Source organism: Clarias gariepinus, chromosome 6, assembly GCF_024256425.1.
Source record: "Clarias gariepinus isolate MV-2021 ecotype Netherlands chromosome 6, CGAR_prim_01v2, whole genome shotgun sequence".
NCBI lineage: Eukaryota > Metazoa > Chordata > Actinopteri > Siluriformes > Clariidae > Clarias > Clarias gariepinus.
This window is the reverse complement of record NC_071105.1, coordinates 21,983,152-22,002,655: the sequence shown is the minus strand read 5'-3', so window position 1 is coordinate 22,002,655 and position 19,504 is coordinate 21,983,152. Positions and strand designations below refer to the sequence as shown.

Sequence of the window (19,504 nt, the reverse complement as noted above, 5' to 3'; positions counted from 1 at the left end):
GATCAGGAGTACGAGTCATTTATTTTTTGCATTCATATAAAAAATATTTAAATGGTTTTATAAAGTGTTTTAACATACAATTGACAGTGCTGGACACTGGATTAATAAATACAGGAAAACCAATTGCATCTTCTGTGTTATGATTGGTTACAAGAGCTCATTTTCGTTTATGCTTGATTAGATTGTCACTAGTTTTAAAATGATGAGCCAGTCCTACTGTACAACCCGAAGGCAGGTCTTAGCTTGGAAATGAGGCATGATTGCCTTACCGATATTAGTTTTTTGCAATAATAATAATGGTAGTCTGTACCCAGGTACAGGCTAATGTGGACTCGAGTATGGGATGCTGTTCCGACTTGGGCACGATACAATGTGTTCACATTATAGAAATGACATTTCAGAGTTTGGGGTCAAGTGTACCTGGGCTCCAGCCAGAGACCGCAGTATGAAAGCACCCTCGAATACAGCATGTCTTTACTGCAGTTAGGCATGATATCGACATTTTCAGCTGCTGTTTTTAAAGCTGATGTGGTTATGGCTAAAAATAATCATGTGTAAGAGTGTACTGTAAGTAACATAATTGTTTTGATTTAAAAAAAAGGTATTTTTAGTTTACTAAACTTAAATTTCTCACTTGAAAGCTAACAATAAAAGGATCGAAACGACGGCTGCAAGGATTTACATTTTCTCACCCAATTCTCACTGCATATGCTTCTAGAAATGTAATTCTGGCCCTGGCCAGGATTTAGTAATGTGAAAAATCTACACCCTGCAAACTAACTATTGACAGCTGTTTACTGGTGTCCAAAAGTTACAAATGTTTTACTGAATTGTGAAATGTAATACCCTTCCCAGGCCAATAAATGTTGTTATACTGCCAGCAGCTGATCTCACAGCACAGTAATCCTTTTGATTCTGGAACTGAAATATTAGACATGGCTTCAACTGCAGTAAGACTAGCTCTATATGGTATGACAGCAGTGATGCTTGAGCTGGGATTCAAGGCTGGGGTACCCGAGTTGTTGTTCCCCATCATCCCCTACAACGCATTCAGATTCATTTGGAAATTAAATGAATTGGTTTCCTGAAGTATGACCCTAAATGACTCTGCCTGTATTATGCGTGATTTAGTAGTGAAATTTACACATGTTGCAGAACATTTATATAGGAAATCCACTTAAAAGACCTTGAGCCAATAGTGTAAAATAGCAATAAATTATTATCTTAAAAATGGTATGCTGGAAACCATGTCTGTACTTTAACATCATATAGAAAATAACTAATTGCATTGCCAGGATTTGGCACAACTAGGAAAGCCTGCAGGCTTTTAAACTAGCAATTTCTTTTTTAAATTGGACTCACTGGTGCTTTAATTTATCAAATGTCTTTGGAAGTAAGTTGTTGGAAGTTAAGTTACTGCAGTAGGGCTGAACACTTACAGTAACTACTTGGTTTGCTAATGTACTCCTGGCATTCAATAGAATTGTAATCGTGTGCAACAGCAATTCAAGGGTTGCCAGGTCTTGTCAATTGTTATTCTGTTTACATTTTAATTCTTTGGTCTTTACAGCCATGAGTTAATGGGCACCTGACTATCACAACTGTATGTGCTTGTGAAACATTGCTTTTTAGATTTACGTTGTTTTGACATAAGTGACATTTGATGTGTATTGTGCATTGGAACGATTGCTTCCCTTTCCCCACTCTTCTGCTGGTCAGCGTTTATTCACATTGTTTTTTCTGTCTTTTCTTGGATACACTTGCATATTTACACTCTCTAATACACCAGGTTGGTTTGCGAGCTGACAAACACTAGAAAAGTAGAGAACAAGGAAGTTAACTTTTTCGCTATGCTTAATATTATTGATAAAAAAAAAAAAAGTCAAGACATTCTCGTGTGCCATTTTAAGCAGACTCGAGCCTGGAATGGTCGTGTTCTCACTGATCAAAATGAACCAGACTTTGAGATGTTCAGGTTCTTTGAAATGATCCCTTAATGTGAATTATTATACACATTATTCATCACTGTAACTGATGAATGAGGTCAGCTGTCAGGTGAGGAGGACGCCTGGTGTAGAACCAGCATTATCACAGCTCACTAAAGTGCTCAGTGGGGTTGAGGTCAGGGCTCTGTTTCTCTCAAGCCATGTCTTCATGTAGCTCTCTTTGTGCACCAGGGTGTTGTCATGCTGGAACATGTTTAGGTCTTTTATTTCAATTCAACTCCAGTGACGTTATAATGGCACAGAATAAAAAGAGATTCTATGCAATTGTGTTCTTCCATGTTTGAGTGTAAAGGTCAGGTGATTTTTTTTTGTAGTATAATGTACATTTTTGTTTTCTCATAATTGTCAAACTCCATATTAAAATACCTCATGAAAACATTAATTTAGTCTAAGAGCTGTTGTAAGCTGCTTTCAAAGTGTTAACAAGGCATTAGAGATAGCTTTGTGCTTTATTATGTTTTATAATGCATGCGTTCATGCATGCTAGCAAAACAGATGGATGTGCATTATGACCTCACACCCAGAAGGCGTCGAAATGCAGATCACAAATAAGCCATGTGTGCAAATTCTAAGAAGATTTTTCACCCCTTTGGTAGATGAGCGCTAATGAGTAATATGTGCTTTAGCCCGTACATGTAGTCACTCCTCCCTCCATGTGTACACTTTTCATTTTGCAGTTCATAAAAGATTCATACAAGATCTATCAGGCTTTCTCTTTCAGTGCAAGCTACAGCTGAAGCTGCAGGAGGGCTGGATGAAAATAGAAACATTTTTGCGCAGAGGAGTGAGGGAGAGGTAACATTCAGAGAGAGAATAAAAGAAGGGACGATTGGGGAAGGGTACAGGGTTTGTGTATTTGGTGCCATCCTTCTTGAGAAGTGAGGCACCTGAGCAGATGGCACGGCTCAGTGTGATACAGGCAGTGGCAGCACTCGCAGGTTACTTACGTCACGCAGAAGACTTCAAGTCTGCAACACTGAAGTGATCATGAGCCACCCATGTGCAAACAAGAGACAGCAAAAAGCCTAGGATAACAGCTCTAGTAAGTGGTAATGTGGTGCAAAGAATTTGTGCTTGTTATCAAGTTGTTTAGGTGTGTGTACAATCACTTTCATCAATAAATTGTTTGGGTTTTTTTCAGTGAGAGAATTCATCTTTGTGAATAAATTTAAATCAGTTTAATAAGTCATGTATAGCAAAAATGTAACATATTCTATGATTGATGAATGAGAACTTGCAAACATGTTTTTTTAAGTCTTTTGCATACAAAGCATTCATACATCAGAGAAATTACACAAATTGTGTTTATTTATTTTTGTGCAGTTTGTCTTGAATAGGCAGGGGAATCACCAGGGGCCACCTGATATAATATTACGATATCTAGGTGCTGATTTTATTTGTATAGCGATTTTGTAATTGTCAAGATTTTAATAAATATCCTGATTTAATATTAACTTTTTCAGATTTTGACCTAAACAAATTCATCAAATAATTTGCTGTGTGAACAGTTTAAAGCAGGATGTTGATGAAACAGGAACATTTTACCACCTCAAATGCAAACATATACATTTTTGAATTAGTATGGTGATTGATGTATTGCAACATAAAATAAAAATGATGCGCAACTGCATCAATAATTTTTTGTTTTTCCTTCTAGTTTATAATCTATACAACTGTCAAGTTGGCGTGGCTGTACATTTGAAGATATTTGCCAAAGATACTTAATAAAACACATTAAGATGTTCTTTTGGAATGTTTGCTTGTCTGTCTGTCTGTTTGTGCACGCATCATGTAAAAACTACTGAACAAATTTTAATGCCGTTTTTACTAATGTATTTTGCCGAGCTTGAGGTAACATATAGGCTTTTCTTTCATCACAATTGGCCTACGAGAAGAGAAGATATGCTAATTTGAAAATTTTATTGAAAACATCCTTTAATTGTCTCTAAAAAAAAAATAAGTTCATCCCAAAATTCTATAATACAAAATTTTATAAATTTCAAAATTTGAATGTGCTTATGAGTGTGCAATTGAAATCTACTTAATAAACGCGATCTCACACTTTCATTCCACGCACTTTACAGTAACACTTAAAAATCACAAATTCACTAGATGGCATTGTACATGTTTTAAAATGCGCTTAATAGTGTATAAACAAATTCCACACAAAGAAAGTTGCAGGCCCATCTAGTTAAATGATAAATTTTAAATATGTACATGTTTGGGAGGGATTTACTCACACCTTTATTTATTCTACCAACCAGTTGGCTAGTGGTCAGTATGATTGACCGTATCCCTTTATTCTCTTCCTGGGATCAGTCAGTTTTGCTGTTTTAAACTCCCGCCTATAGATGAGTGTTGCATCACTCGCAATCTCAAAATGATCGACTGACCACGTGTCTATGCCGCCACTCCGGAGCCCAATTCATCCAATTTGTGTCTGATCGAATGACAGCATATTGTATATCTGGCCCCTGTTACCAAAATGCTGCAAGCCAATCTGAACAGAAATGCTCGAAGACACTGTAAAAATGGACCTTAAGTCAGAGTAGGGGAAAATGGCAGCTAGACATTTTACATGGCTGTAAATGATCTCCCTTTAAACTGTACGTTCCGACTGCTTTGCTCAGCCACTGTTGAGTCTGTTTTGAAGTGACAGGAGGTGTGGTGTACGTCAAACACTATTTTCTGTCGTGGAAATTGGTGAAACCCATTTGAGACTTGCTCTCCTTTTCCTTCCCTCAAAAGCAAATGTGCCACCAAATCACAGCCGTTTTATGGATCCTTTGAGGAACTGATTTAATCTAATGTCAAGCTAATCGAAACCTGTAGCCTATCACAACACACATGCATGGATGATTACCACAGTGTCCTAAAAGTAAGAAATTAATTAAAAACCTGTTTTTTTGTACTCATTTCTAATGATGCACTATATTGATCAGGCTTTTTTTTTCTGCAAACACTTTTCATCTTCTGTGTTTGGTGAGAGTCTCGCAACATTGTTTATTTTTGATTTTATGGGTGATTGGTGCAATACCACAATCTACTAGATGGGAGTGTGGCATAAAAGATTATCAGTTAAAAAAACATTTAAAAAAAACCCCAAACAAACAGGTGCGCTTAATGTACCACTAACAGTCACACATCATTTAGTTTTGTATTGACATTAATTGCATTTAAATTTCTTTTTGGAATTTAAAGTCATTTTTGATACTTTAAAACCTGTAATGTACAATACTGTACTAGTCAAAGGTTTGGACACTCTCTTTCAGTGGTTTTTCTTAATTTTTATTATATTATTAATGCTGAACACATCCATACTACCAAAGAACACGTATAGAATTATGTCGTAAACAAAAGTGTTTAACAGCCCAGAATATGTTTTATATTGTAGATTGTCCAAAGTAGCTACATTTGTCATTGATGGCAGCTTGGCACCCCCATGGCATTCACTCATCAGATCCCCACGGAAGTTACCTGGAATGGCTTTCAGTTCACAGTTGTGCCATGTCCAGTGTTAATTTGTGACATTTCCTGCCTTCTTAATGTGCTTTAGACCTTCAGTTGACTTGTGCTAAGGAAGGGTGTATACAGAGTCAATAGCCCTATTAGTGCTTCTACAACTGCTGCACAAATCCATCTTAAGGCGAGAAACTCTGAAATTAAGAGAAAATGCACTCCATCATTACTTTAAAAAATGAGGGTCAGATAATCTAAAAAAATCTCAAGAACTTTAAATTTATCTCCAAGTGCAGCCACCAAAGCCATCGAATGCTATGATGAAACTTGCTCGTCCCAGGAAAGGAAGACCAAAATCTATGGGGACTGCAGAGTTTATTAGCATGACCAGCCTCAGAAACTGCCAATTTGCAGCACCTCAGATTAGAGATAACACAAATACTTCTTGGGAGTCCAAGTGGCATACATATTTTAACATCCTTGTTCAGAGGAGTCGTGTAAGTCAGGCGTTTATGGTCGAATTGCACCGAAGAAACTATTCCTTTGAAAGTTTAACAGCAGACATGACTTGCTTGGGCCAAGAAATACATTGACATTACATCAGTGGAAAACTGTGCTTTGTTCTGATGAATCCGGATTTGAGGTTTTTGGTTTTAACTGCCATGCCTGTTGTTAGACTTGGAGAGGGTGAACATATGGTTCCTTAATGAATGGTTCCCACTCTGAAACATGGAGGAGGTGTAATGCTGTAGGGGTGCTTGGCTGATGACAGTATTGGTGAGTTAGTTAAAATTGAGGGCAAACTTGATCAGAATGGCTCTTGCAGCATTTGGGAGCAACATGCCATCCCATATGGTTTGGGACCATCATTTGTTTTCCAAAAGGACAGTGACCCCCAAACGTACCTCTGGGTTATGAAATAGCTATTTGTCTAAGAGAGAGAGTAATGGTCCAATTCAAATCCAATTCAGATGGTTTTGAAAAGTTGGACTGAAGATGCCTTCAAGATTGTTGGAAAACCATTCTAGGTGACTGTGATTGACCAAGAGAATGCCAAGAGTGTGCAGAGCTGTCATCAAAGGAAAAGGTGGCTACTTTTAAATTGAGAAAAAAAAACAAAACACACTCTTGGTTTTTTAACCTGGTGTTGACTGCATAATTCCATATTTGTTCTGTCATTTAGTATTTGGTATTTATATGCAATGTTGAAAACAACAAAAAACAATCAACTTTACCCAAGCTGTGAGCGTGGAATTTGTTTGCAGACACTAAGCTCTTTGCACACCCAGGAAGATATTTCCGATAAGATTTCAAGACAGGGTATGTTTGTTTGCACAAGCGTCTCAGTTTTCTGCTAACAGCTAACCACTGGTACGCAAGTTTTATGGACGTTCCAGTTAAATTTGAATACGTATGAAGCTGTATCGGAACTACTAATGTACAAACACTAACAAATGACCAGTGTACAGTACTGTACAAACACTAACAATAGTGTACATGTTTATTGCTGTCCATTATCAGTTGGAACACTTTTGGTAGTTACTGAAGAGCTAAAAAAAGCTGATGAAATGTGTATGATGATTTTCTTTTTGTAGACCAGATTACAGACTGCTTACGCTGTTCTTTTTTTAACATAGTTACTTAGAATTGATTCTGATGTATTATACTTGACCATTATACCTGAATTTCATAATATTTCTGAAAATATAACACTTGGTACAGTTTGTACTGATGCAAGAATTTTGGTTCTGTTGCTGAAATCCATTTGCTGTTATTGTTTTAGTGCTGATAGCCATTTGAACAGTGAACAGTGCTGGTGAAATAGTTGGTTCATATTGGCTTCCAAATGCTTCCGTTTACTTTAAGCATGCCTTAGTCAAATCTCTCAGCATTCTACAACTCACGAGACATGTAAGTAATTCGTAGGACTTGAAATTACAGTCAGCTGTGTGCTTATGTTGAAAGGTGTGCTACTCAAACCTTACCATCTGCCTCTTTGGGTTTATTTCAACTCCACAGACAGAGTGCCTTAATACAGACTGCTCACACCCTGTTATATGTCTTGCATTTTATTTATCATGCAATACTCAGAGATACTTGTTCATTCAGGCATTATAGTAGCCATACTTACGTTACATGCATTTTCTTTATTGTATGTTATTGAGGAAGTGCCAGTTAACAGTGGCGACATGCTCTGCTCATCAGCTAGGTGTCAGAGAGCATGGACAGTTTAAAGGTGGAAAATGGACTTCTTGGCCAGTATGTGGTGTCAATCTGCTACGTCTGATGTGTGCAAATCAGCCCTTCTAACAAACGGGCACTAGATAGAAGTAAGCAGGTTTTGAAAGCCAGTCTGACCAAGTGACTTCTCTGTGAAGCCTTTAGTAGAACACAATCACATCCTGTGCATTTTCTTCGTGTTTATTTTGCGCTTCAGAGGACCGGATATATTCCATGATCCTACATGTTATACATAGGGAAATGCGGAAAAAGGCACAATAAAATAAAATAAATTGTTGAAAAACATGCGCATTTCTTCATAAACCACAAAAAAACTTCCTTTAATCCGACGTTGTGCAGTCAGAGAGTGAACCCAGTAGCGGCGGGCTTTCATATCCAGTTCTCGACACACTGCCCCCACAGGTTAACACACAAACTACAATTTGGGCTGCAGGCTGACGTTAGACAGAGACAAACGAACGCCGGTGTAGAAGTCAATCAAGCGCCACTACAAAACGCAACGTAAATGTCTAGGACGTTCAGAGCAAGTTCGTTTATCCAAAAACTTAACGTCTGTGTGAACAAGGCCTAAATGCTGCTATAATATGAATGTTATGCACTTATTGTCAGTATTGTATTTTGCTTATTGTACTTAACATTTAATGATTTAATTGATTGAAAATAACTACTAATGCAGACACATAAACAAAGAAAAGATTCCTGCAAGCTCCTAATTTGTGCTTGGCTGATATACACACATGCATGCTGGAAAACTGTGATCATGATGATTGTGGCTTGGTGTAATGCATTTTGCTAACATCCATCTAGAGATGTCATCGGTGTACAGCACGTGTGACTTTTTGACAATAGAGCCTGGGATGACTCATGGAACGAATCTGATCTTTTTTCTTTTCTTTTTTTTTTTAGTCAGTTAAAAAAAAAAACGGTAGGTTGACAAATATAATTTTGTCAATAATAATAATAATGTATTACTTATTGACCTTATGAAACAGGTAAATCAAGGAACTTTTGACCATGGTTTGAAATTAAAATAATCTTTAAGCTGCATAATAAAATCTAAAATCTAAAAAAGCATTCAAGGTATTCAGTGTTTGGAATAAAGTTTATCCTCATGCAGCAGTGTTGAAACTGGGTGTGTTGGTGGCTGAGTGGTAGTCTTTTCACTTGCCATTTCGTAAGGCATGAGTTCGATTCCCAGCCAATACCCAAATCCCACTGGGTGCATTCTTAGTGCTGGTTCCAAGCCCGGATAGAGAGGGTTGAGCCAGGGAGGGAAAATCGGCCCTGTGCCAAGTCGTACGCACACCGTATGGCTGTGGCGGGCCGAAAGAACAACAGAAGCAGTAAAAATGTGTATTGTACTGTGACGGTTCAACTTGGCCATGAATCCACATGTATGCTGAAACGTGTGTCATGAGTCATCCACAGTGTGTTAGTTAGCCTTGACGCAGTTAGTCATGCAGTTAAATGTTGGTTAGTCAATTAGTTAGCCTTGATGCAGTTTGTATGTCCAAAGCTTGCTATAACGTTGCAGCCGTATGCAGCGTGCTTTTGTAGTTTTGCTCAGTTACAACAGTGTTTCAAATTAAAACACTTCTGCAGTCTAATTTTTGGCTACTAGAATTAAGCTTCTATTGGGAGTAGCATCGTAAACACTGAAAATGTGATTTTGCATATATTGTTGGGGAAAACACACAGTGGGGCAAAGCAGTGTTGTGTATGTGTGCTTCTACATCCATTCAAAGCCATTACTACCTGTCTGACCGGAAGGGGTGAATTAGAACAGTGAATGGTGTTTGAGTGCGAGAGGGAGAGAGAGAGTGAGTAAGCGTGTTTGCTGACCTCCTCTCTCAAACATGGATCACTGAAATGATGCACAACAGGGTGTGCGTGTGTGTGTGTGTGAGAGATTGGGGAACAGGGTTAAAGTGAAATGGATGGGGGGTAGAGGGAGAGATCACTGTTCTCTCTTGGTGACAGAGCCTGTTGCCATGGAGCTGACTCTTCTATTGGCGAAGGCATCAGCCAATGGCATCGCCGCACTTACTGTTTCATCATTGAGAATTTTTCTCCTTTTCTTCTGGTCTCTCTCTCTCTCTCTCTCGCCACCTTTCTCAAACACTCCCCAGCAGGGAGGAGTTGAGGAGTTGCATAAGGTTTGCAATGAGATCCAGATTTATTTTTTTTTAACCTGGCACAATTATTTTTAGAGCATCGAACTGGAAGAGAGAAAGAGCAGTTCTCACCAACACACACTCTCTCTCTCTCTCTCTCTCTCTCTCTCACTTATTCGCTTGCTTGCTCTCTCTTACTCTCTCTCTCTCTCACACACACACTTGGCAGTGATTGACACATGGGCATGCACACCCTCGGTTACTTCCTGCTCAGAATAGCTGAGCAAAAAGCCTTAGTTTTATGGACATTATGCATGTTGTCAATCTCTCTCTCTCTCTCTCTCTCTCTCTCTCTCACTAACTTGCTCGCTCGCTTCCCCCCACCGTTTCTTGTTCTCAGTCTACTTCGTCAGAGAGAGGATCCCCTTCTGCAGCCTCACCCTTCCCCTCCCTTTCCATCTATTCCTGAAGGTGTGTGTGTGTGTTGCTGACGCCATCCTCCTCCTCACATCCTACTCAGTCCAGTGGGACCAACTCTGACTCATATTCATACCCCCCCCCATCTCCCTCTCTGTATCTCTTGTTCCATAAACCTGTCTTTTTTATTAATCTCCATCATTCTTGAAGTCTTGCTGCTGAAGTCATGAATTAATGTTAACCTCGTCATCTCTCATTCATATTACCACAAACCAATTCATACTTTGTACGGTTATGTGTTTGGCCTTCATTTCGGACAATCTCACTTTGTGCAAGTGTAAAACCCTGTTAAAACCAGATCTGTGTGTGTGTGTGTGTGTGTGTGTGTGTGTGTGTGTGTGTGTGCCCGGGATGTTATATAGATAGAGATCATTCACAATAAACCCCCGTTGTAAATTCACCCAAGATTCATTTAAAACTCATTAGTTGCTGTTCAGGCTCTGAGGTACATTTTAAGCAGTAACAGTGTTGAACTTTCTGGTTGAACTGTTAATTATTTGAGTTCTTATATTTGATTGGTCAGCAGCTACTGTAGGCATTTTTATGATCACACTGTTACATGAATGATGGTTTTTATTCATGCACTTATTCTAATAGGTAAGTGTTTCTATAGTAACAATTCATGCACAGGGATTGCATGTTAGACTCTCCACATAGTCTAAGGTTAAACATACGAAGGCTGTACCAAATGTAATGCAAAAGTGGGCATGACATTTTGATTAACTGGGGCTACTTTTACATTACAGGATGCATCGCTCAATTACGACTTTTTGTCCAGATCATGATTTGCTTCATGCATCAGATGTCCATGGAAGCCAGATTCCTCACTTTAGCTGTTTTGTCAGTGTAAATGTTTCATAGGAATGCTAGCAATACAGTACCTTTCAGTGCTGACGAGTGCCCCATGCAGACGCATAGGCAAAAAAGACCACTGACAAATCCGCGTTGAGGAAAAGCACTGGAACTTAGTCCCTCTAGCTGGTAATGTAAATGTAGCCTGACATGTCGGTAGGGTAACTCTTTCTCTATAAAAAGATACAACTTAAAATAGTCTCCATCACAAGCCACGCATTTGAACCCAACTCCCAAATCCCCACCGCCGATTGTCACCAACAGTGTGCGCCTTGTTTCCCCCTCTTTTTTAAACATAATCCATCTTCATGCACATTGCTCTTGTTGATAGTGTCATCTCAATAAACATTCTGTAGCACAGTGCGAGACCATCAATGACGCCAAAGGGGATTTTCAAAGAAGATTCAAGAGCTGGGTTCAACGATGGCGCAAATGCGGGGATTATGATGGAGATTAATATTCATAGTACCTAGGTATGAAGCAAGAGTTACTCTAACAACATGTGCAATTTGAACGAGTTGTGTAGCAAAAAAAAAAATAATAATTTATACAAAATAAAGGTGTTGCACCATATAATCAATAATGTGGTGATTTTTCAAAAATTAGAAATAAAAATTTCCAAGGTTAAAGCTTATATAAAATTTATGTAAGGAGCCATATCTTCAGAAGTTATCATGCATCGATTTCATGCAAATATCACAATCTTTAAATTATTATTTTTTTTAATCTTATCTCAGAAGTGGGAGGTTAAATTCTAGGAATTTTGGCATTATTCTTCCATCTCCCGACTTTTTCGATTAATCCCCCTTTCTGTGTTCCAATTGGTTACCAGAATTCAGTCTCATCTGTGATTGGTTAGATTCTTTACTACATGCTTCTTCCTCGGACAGACAAAGACCTAGTGATTGGGGAAACGTGCAAAAAGAAAATATTTATTCCAATACGAGTGAAACAGTGAGGTGAAGTATTTACATGGCATTATACATTCTAAATTGAAAATTTACTCTGATCAGTATGAATGGTGTACTTTAATTCTGATAGAGATATGATCTTAATTTATAGTGGAATATTCGGGTTCATGTAAACACCTAATATTGATGATTTAATACCCTAACGTTTTTTTTGTTGATTGATCTAAAACAAATAATTGTCTATATAGAGTGTAAAAGTGTTGTGCTGTGACGGGATATGTTGCTTCAGATGGATGGGCTGTGACAGCAAAAACATACTTGGCTCACCTAAACTGAGTTGAAGATTAAAAAACAAAACACATTTTTTCTTAATCTGTCCAGTTTTAGCGAGTTTGTGCTCTAGGTTCTTGTTCTTGATTCACAGGACTCTTGATAACTCGTCTGACTCAAGATATTAAATGTGGTATGAGATGCTTTTCCATACACCACGACCATAAAGAGTCCTTAGTGAAGCTATTTTAGACTCAATCCTCTCAGCTAATTGTGATCTGGTCATTCTCTTCTGATATCTTTCGTCAACGTGGTGGTTTATAGCAATCTGTAAAAGTCCAGTCTTGTATATTTACATTTCAGTATTCAGTTATTTTTCTAAAACCTAAGAAATATGATTAGATTTAGTGTAAATAGCCCAGGTGGGTTAGTCACGATTTTTGGTTCCCAGCCCAGTGTAATTGCAGCTGAATTTAGCACACACAGTCCTTTAGCATTCTCGAGCAGCAGAAGGCAAAGACAAACGCCGATAGTACCGTGTGGTTATTCGATGCTGTGGTTGAAAAAGTCTTTGCAGGATTCATGTAATCTATTTTTAAAGGTACGTTATGTTTGAGAAGTCGGGCTGCGCGGTGTAACTAAAGCACCAGAGCCAGGACTCTGTCGAAGCGAAGAGAGGGAGCGTCGAACGAAATGGTCTAAAATAGGCACAGTCTAGCAAAGTGTAGGAGGAGAGGGTTAGCAGTCGCACTGCTGGAAGAGACAGTCTCTCTTTCTCTCTCCGTCTCTCGCACACAGTATGAGCGGACTGCTGCACTAATGGCAAGCGTGTAATTTATGCGTGACTAACACAGGAAGTGGAAATACACATGTAACTGTACATCATGCCGTTAGTGTTCATACCATCTCATTATCATCTGTATTCCTCCTGACCCCAACACACACACACACCCTTGAGGACAATACACACTGTCCTGTTATACACTAAAACTAAACCTTCTAAATTGAAATGGGATGTTGTGAAAGATTTCAGATTTCAGTGTTTTCGTGATCGTTCAGGTTGGAGCTCATTAGTTACCTCGTAAGATTGCCAGTTGTAGTGTGTGCAGATCAGCCTTATAGCTCGTACATTGACATTTTTTTCTTGTGTTGTGTTCCAACTAGTTGTCCTTACACTTTTTTTTTGCAGGTGGTTTTTATGAATCATGGCCTTCCCATAATCAAATAAATTTAAGACTTCACCCATGACGCATCACTGGTGTGTGTTTATATTCTGTTACAGCGTCTGGCCGTGTAACCACTGTCTGAGGTTTGTTTATTTATTTTTGAGATCATAAGCAGCTTTGACAGGGTGGTTATCGCTGTGACCTCTCACCTCCATGGTCCAGGGTTTGAGTCCCGCCTCAGGTCCGTGTGCGTGAAGTTTGCGTGTGAAACTGATAAAGTATCGTTCAGCCTGTCGTTAGAGGAGCGGAAGAAGATGCCGTGAAAATCTGTTCAGTCCTGCTTTCTAAATAGGAAGTCCAGGCTTCCTTTCTCCTCCGGTTGTTAGCTCTTGTATACGTCACAGAGCAGTTTGTGCGCTCCTTCAGCGTGTTGCATAAGCCGGGTCTCTGAGGAAGCATGCGTTAGACTTGAAGTTCTTCTGCCAGCTTGCTTCTCGTGCACAGCGATGCAGATTTGCGCAAGTTTTTGAAGCGTCTGTGAAGCTCTGCACACGAACCACATCAATACTGCACTAGCCAGATATGCACACATCCGTTTTCTCTTCATTTCTGAGCAATTTGTGAACAGATAAAACATCTTTTCAGTGCAGGGTTGTGTTTTTTATTTTTTTTTATTTTTTTGAAAGTGGATCACTGTTTAACCAGTTGAACCAGTGTTTCCAATTTGCCATGTTTGGCCTGTCCTTGTTTACAGTACGCATACAGGAAGAAGATATGTGACCACAGTCCTGCACATTTACAGGACGTCGACGTGAACCAGCAGTTCTTTCCATGAATCATTTCTGCCCTTTGGTTGTCATCAGCCCTAGAAAATAGAAGTTGCTTCAACCCAGATGAACATTGCAGAGTGTGTGTGCATGAGCGCTTGTGTGTATGCGCCGGACCTTATGTTGCCCATATGTTTGCCTGTATGCGTGTGTGTTGCACAAGCTTGTGTCCATGTCCTTGCTCAGGCCGGCATGGTTTAGATTTTTTTTTTTTTTTTTTTTTTTTTGAGCTAGCCAGTCGAAATGAGGGCACATGGTTTCCATGGTTACTAGCACCCAACCCAAACATGCTGTTTAACACTGTGGGACGTGGTGGTGTCTCTTTAGCCATTTGTGAAATTAGACGACTGATTTCTCATGCCTGGTTTTATTTTGCTTCCACTTTCTCCACCCGTTTTAATTTTGTGGTTAATGTCACCCCTGCGTGCAAATGGACACAGCTGATGGGGTTATCGTTTCCTTGGCAACCCTGGCATGCGGAAAAGAGGAGAATGTGTGCAGCAAGACAAGGGAATGAATGAAGGGCATCTCTCATTCATGAACCTTTTCCGCTTTCGTTCACTGTCACTGGAATTGAGTTCACATCTTATTCTGAGTCTTGTTACATAAGAGCATTGCTGTTACAGAGTACTGTGTGTGTGTGTGTGTGTGTGGTGTTCTGGAAAGTGTAAGGATGTGTGTGGGTGACTGGTCAGCAGTGTCATGAATTGCTGATGACGTCCTTTCAGCAGTTGGGAATCCCTCCTCTTTGTGCTCTCTCTCTCTCTCTCTCTCTCTCTCTCTCTCTCTCTCTCTCTCTTTCTCTCTCTCTCTCTATGTGTGTGTGTGTGTTGCTGCTGCTGCTCCCCCCCCCCTCTCTCGCTCTGTTGCTCACATACGCACTTCCCTCCTCCCTCTCACAGCCCTGTCTCTGCAGTATGACGTCATTACTGGAGGTTCCTCTCGATGTGCCAGTGATTTGTGTGTTTATATTCATGCGTTCATATTTATTTATTTATTTTGTGCCAGATGGTTGGTTACTCAGCCCCAGCACTTTTGCGCTTGAAACGTTCCTCACCACTGAGACGCATGCAGCTGAACTGAGCGTATGAATAAACGGATGACCTTTAGCTCATCATTCGTCAAATCGTTTTCAGTATTTTAATGACACAAGTCATTCTTGTCGGTCATATACTGGATGTACGGCTCTCATTCAGCTTTGTGCAAATCCTGTTTTTTTTTTTTCCTCCCCTCTGTATGACTCACTCATTAAAGTTCTCCCACTCTGTGTGTGTGTCTCCAGCAGGAGGGGTTTATGTGACTGTGTGTGCAGGGAACTGCAAGATGCAGAAGCACTGAGGACGCACACACTCGCCATGGCGCGTCCCCCATCCCCTTCCCCTGTTTAAGATCCCCATCTGTCTTAACATCCTGTGTCTGGGGCTTCAGCGTGGAGCCCCACACACCAACACACCACTACAGTTTCAGGTAGTGACCCTTTTTTTTTTTTTTTCTTCTTTCTTTCTTTTTTTTTTTTTTTTTTTTATAAATTTTTTTTTTATTCACAAGTGTATAAAAGCTATAGTGATAAAATCCCTCTTCTTTTCTGCCTCTGTTTCTCAGTCTTCTGTGTTTGTGTGTGCGGAAGAGGTGGTTGTGTGTGTGAAAGACTTGGGTTCTAGCCTCTTTGCTGAAGCAAGATGTCCATGGTGCTGCCCCTGGATGGGGCGAGAGAGGTGGAGGGCGAAAGTCCTGCTGCCAGCCGCTGTAAAGGAACCTCTACCATGTTGAGCAGAGACAGCAACACTGAGAACAACGGTGCAGAGCCTGAGGACAACCTTACGCAAGACTCACAGGTAATATTAGGAGTGTGATGAGATCTTGTGGTACGAGATCTCGCGAGATCAGATTTGTCTTGCGTGATGCGTCTGGTCTCATGAGAACGTGACGATACCCTTGTGTTATTGGCATGATGGAGTGTGAGGGAGAAGTAAGGATAAAACATGCGCCCGTGACATTTAAATCGTTGGTGTCGCAACATTTTTGATTCTGTGTGGAAATAAAAAACGGCCGAACACCTCTGCTAACACAAGCACTATGCAAAAGCATTTAGAAAACAACCACAGCTCGTTACTAAAAGCTGCGCTTGTGAAGAACATGGAAAGCAATTCAGTTCGCATGAAATAGCAAACAACCATAACAAATGCCGTTGCAGCCAAACTTCCACCATCCAATGCAAGAACCACGGCAATAACAAGAGACATCGGCGTTTTCATTGCAGCCGATATGAGACCATTTTCTGTGGTGGAAAATCTGGGATTTCGGCGACCCATCCACACACTGGAACCAAAGTACGCCATCCCTTATTCTTAAAAAAGAACATGACCATATCTAAGGCTGTTCTGTATATATCTTTACCTCATACCCAGGTCAAAGCACTACTTTGATAGTTACACTCATTATGGTTAATTGCACGTAAAGGGATATTTGTGGTGTTTATTATTTATTTTTATTTATACCATTTCATTTTATTGTGCAATTAATTGCCTGTCAGTTTGTGGCAAAATATTTTGCAGTGTTGACTAGCTATTACTGCATGTCATTCATCAAAATAGAAGTTTTATTTCATAAAGTTGATTTCAAAATGGACATGCATTTTATGCATTTTGTGTTTTTCAGTTAAATAAAATGCTATTTTTGCCATATATTTAAACATTTAAAGAGGTTTTCTTTAAAAAAAAATGTCTAAAAGTCTCGTCTCGTTCTCGTGAACCCAGTCTCGTGTCTTGCCTCGTCTCGTGGGAAAAGCGTCTCGTCACACCCCTAGGTAATATAGCTCGTAGTATGGGGATTAAAACACATAACCACTCAATCTGATGCTTTTCTCTGCTGTCACACTAATATCATTTTTTTTTTTTATGTTCCCCAAAATGTATTTTAAAGTGATATTTTGATGGATTTTTTTTTTTATGTTTTTCATCACATTACAAATATTTTACTGATTCTAGATCAGGTATCAATCGAGCTATCTTATGCGTACACATCACGCAGGTGGAAGAAAACGATTTCTGCTCTCTCCGACACCCGCAAGTTTGAGAAGCCAACGACTGGCTGGTGTTACTGTGATGGTGCCGATCCTCTCGTCCAGAGAACACGGACAGATTTGCTCTCGTAACAATCAGAGAGCAAATTAATGCTTTGGTGCTATGCCAAATTCAAGTACTCAAATTTCTAACTCGCAGGTGCTGGATGCTGCGATGTACAATAAACACAAAGACACATTTTTAGGGAAAATATCATGCAGTTAAAAAAAACAAAACAAATGGCCAACATGAGTGCTTAAAACATTTAGTCTTAATATATAGTATATGAACAGTTTGCAATGAATCCATAGCTAAATGTTGTTATTTACATGTTTCAAATCCATCACTATATTGCAGAAAGCGAAAGACATGCATTCTGTAACGTTACTGCCCTCAGATTTCATCAATCTAAAAGTCTTATTATATAATGCGCCTGCTGCTGCTCTTCTAATAACATGTAGATTTACTTGTAATCACTTTTCTTTGGTATACAAGATTATTCAATACCAAGCGTAACCTGTTCACTACAGCAGGGGAGTGTTACTTTTCAGCATCTCTATTCAATTCGAGTTCACGGGTAGTGAGGAAGTTCTAGCTCATCTGGCTGCTAAGATGTTCGTGATGATCCTAACCAGGCATATTGGACGCTGCAATTACATTCTACTTTAGTTCCTTTTGGTTTTCCTTTGTGGTTAAATATGGGAAGAATGTGATTTAGTTTTATGACCGGGACATGTAGCAAAACATGCTACTTTTAACCTGTTGTGGAAGGCAGGCTGAGGAAGTCGGGCAGAATGGCAGACTCACTATCACGTTATTTAAAAAAATTAAATAAATCCCTGATGAAAGTTTGTTCTGGCTATGGACTGGTGCTCTGACCTTGCCAATGATTGCACGATTTTCATGCATGTGTTTCGAGGTGAGGCGGAAAAGTTTCATCAGCCCTAAACAGCTGTAAAATAAGTTTAATTAATTTCTGAAAATTAATTTGAAAAAGTTTATAAAGTCCTGGTTTATATAGAAACAATTTTCAGAGCCCTAATTAAGCTTGTATCTTTTACAAATCCTTTACTAGAGGTATGTTCCTGGTATAAAAAAAGGCAACAAAATTATATATATATGTGTGTATGTAATTATATGTAAGTATTCTGAAACGGCACTTTTAGAGTTGAGGGTTTAAGCCCTCTATGCTTGGAGGGTTTCCGCTGGGTGCTTGAGTTTCCTCTCACAGTCTAAAGACATGGAGATTGGGCGACCCAGCATTCCCAAATCAACCATGGTGTAAGTGTGTACGTGTTTGTGCCCTAAGATGGATTGGCGTGCCCAAAGTCCCCTGGGAAACGCTCCAGGCCTTCTGCAACATATCGGTAGAGAGAGAGAAAGAGAGAGTGTGTGAACCTTTCTCAACTTCTCATCTTCTCATATGCGATTTAATTTATCTTTGTGATCATTTCATCATGCAGAAATATTATACTAATTTGTTTTGTGGCATGTTTTTATTTTTTTTGAGAACTGTTAAATAACTGCTGCAATGTTCTGCATATGATTGCTCAGGCTCTGTTTTTTTTTTTTTTTTTTTAAACCACAGAAACGCTGTCAAAACCATGGCCATAGCAGGAAAAGAGCCAAGGTAAACCCTGCTGCATGATGTACTGTAGTGCCAGGTTGCCATGAGTGGTGTTTGTTCAACCTCCTGGCACGATTCCAAGTGTGGCAGGGGAACACGACGACATGCACATACACACAAACACACAAACAGTTCAGGTAGATGAGTCACAGGCTTTAAATGCAAGTGAAATGGAAGTTCACTTAAACCCCCATCGTATTCACTTAGTTCTTTTGAGATTCTTTTATTGTTGTAAAAAAATAAATAAATGTTCAGTATAATGCCTTCTGTATACAAATCTTCTAACTATTAAATAGAGCTGAAATGTAATGATAAATTTGGTGGTGTGTTCATTCTTTTAGTCCAACGCCAAGCTGAAGCTGGTGAGGAGTCTAGCGGTGTGTGAGGAGTCATCAGGCATGTTTTCGATCGATGGACCCGCAGACAGCCAGGTAGTGACAAGATCTCAGCTCATCCTTCCACAACGATGTCCTGCATAATTATGTACAGATT

The 19,504-nt window shown here is 39.4% G+C and overlaps 1 protein-coding gene across 6 annotated transcripts in view; it reads left to right on the top strand.

The window, feature by feature from the left end:
- The window catches only part of LOC128526549 (R3H domain-containing protein 2), a 64,424-nt gene that overhangs the window by 17,715 nt on the left and 27,205 nt on the right, over positions 1–19,504 (top strand). For 4 of the 6 annotated variants that reach the window (XM_053498526.1, XM_053498527.1, XM_053498522.1 and 1 more), the window contains exons 2-5: positions 15,606–15,790; positions 15,926–16,158; positions 18,974–19,015; positions 19,354–19,443. In XM_053498526.1, the coding sequence (XP_053354501.1) occupies positions 16,003–16,158; positions 18,974–19,015; positions 19,354–19,443 (288 nt within the window). In that variant the 5' untranslated portion in view covers positions 15,606–15,790; positions 15,926–16,002. The remainder of the gene's footprint in view (positions 1–15,605; positions 15,791–15,925; positions 16,159–18,973; positions 19,016–19,353; positions 19,444–19,504) is intronic. The other 2 variants (XM_053498523.1, XM_053498525.1) reach the window with 2 other exon arrangements.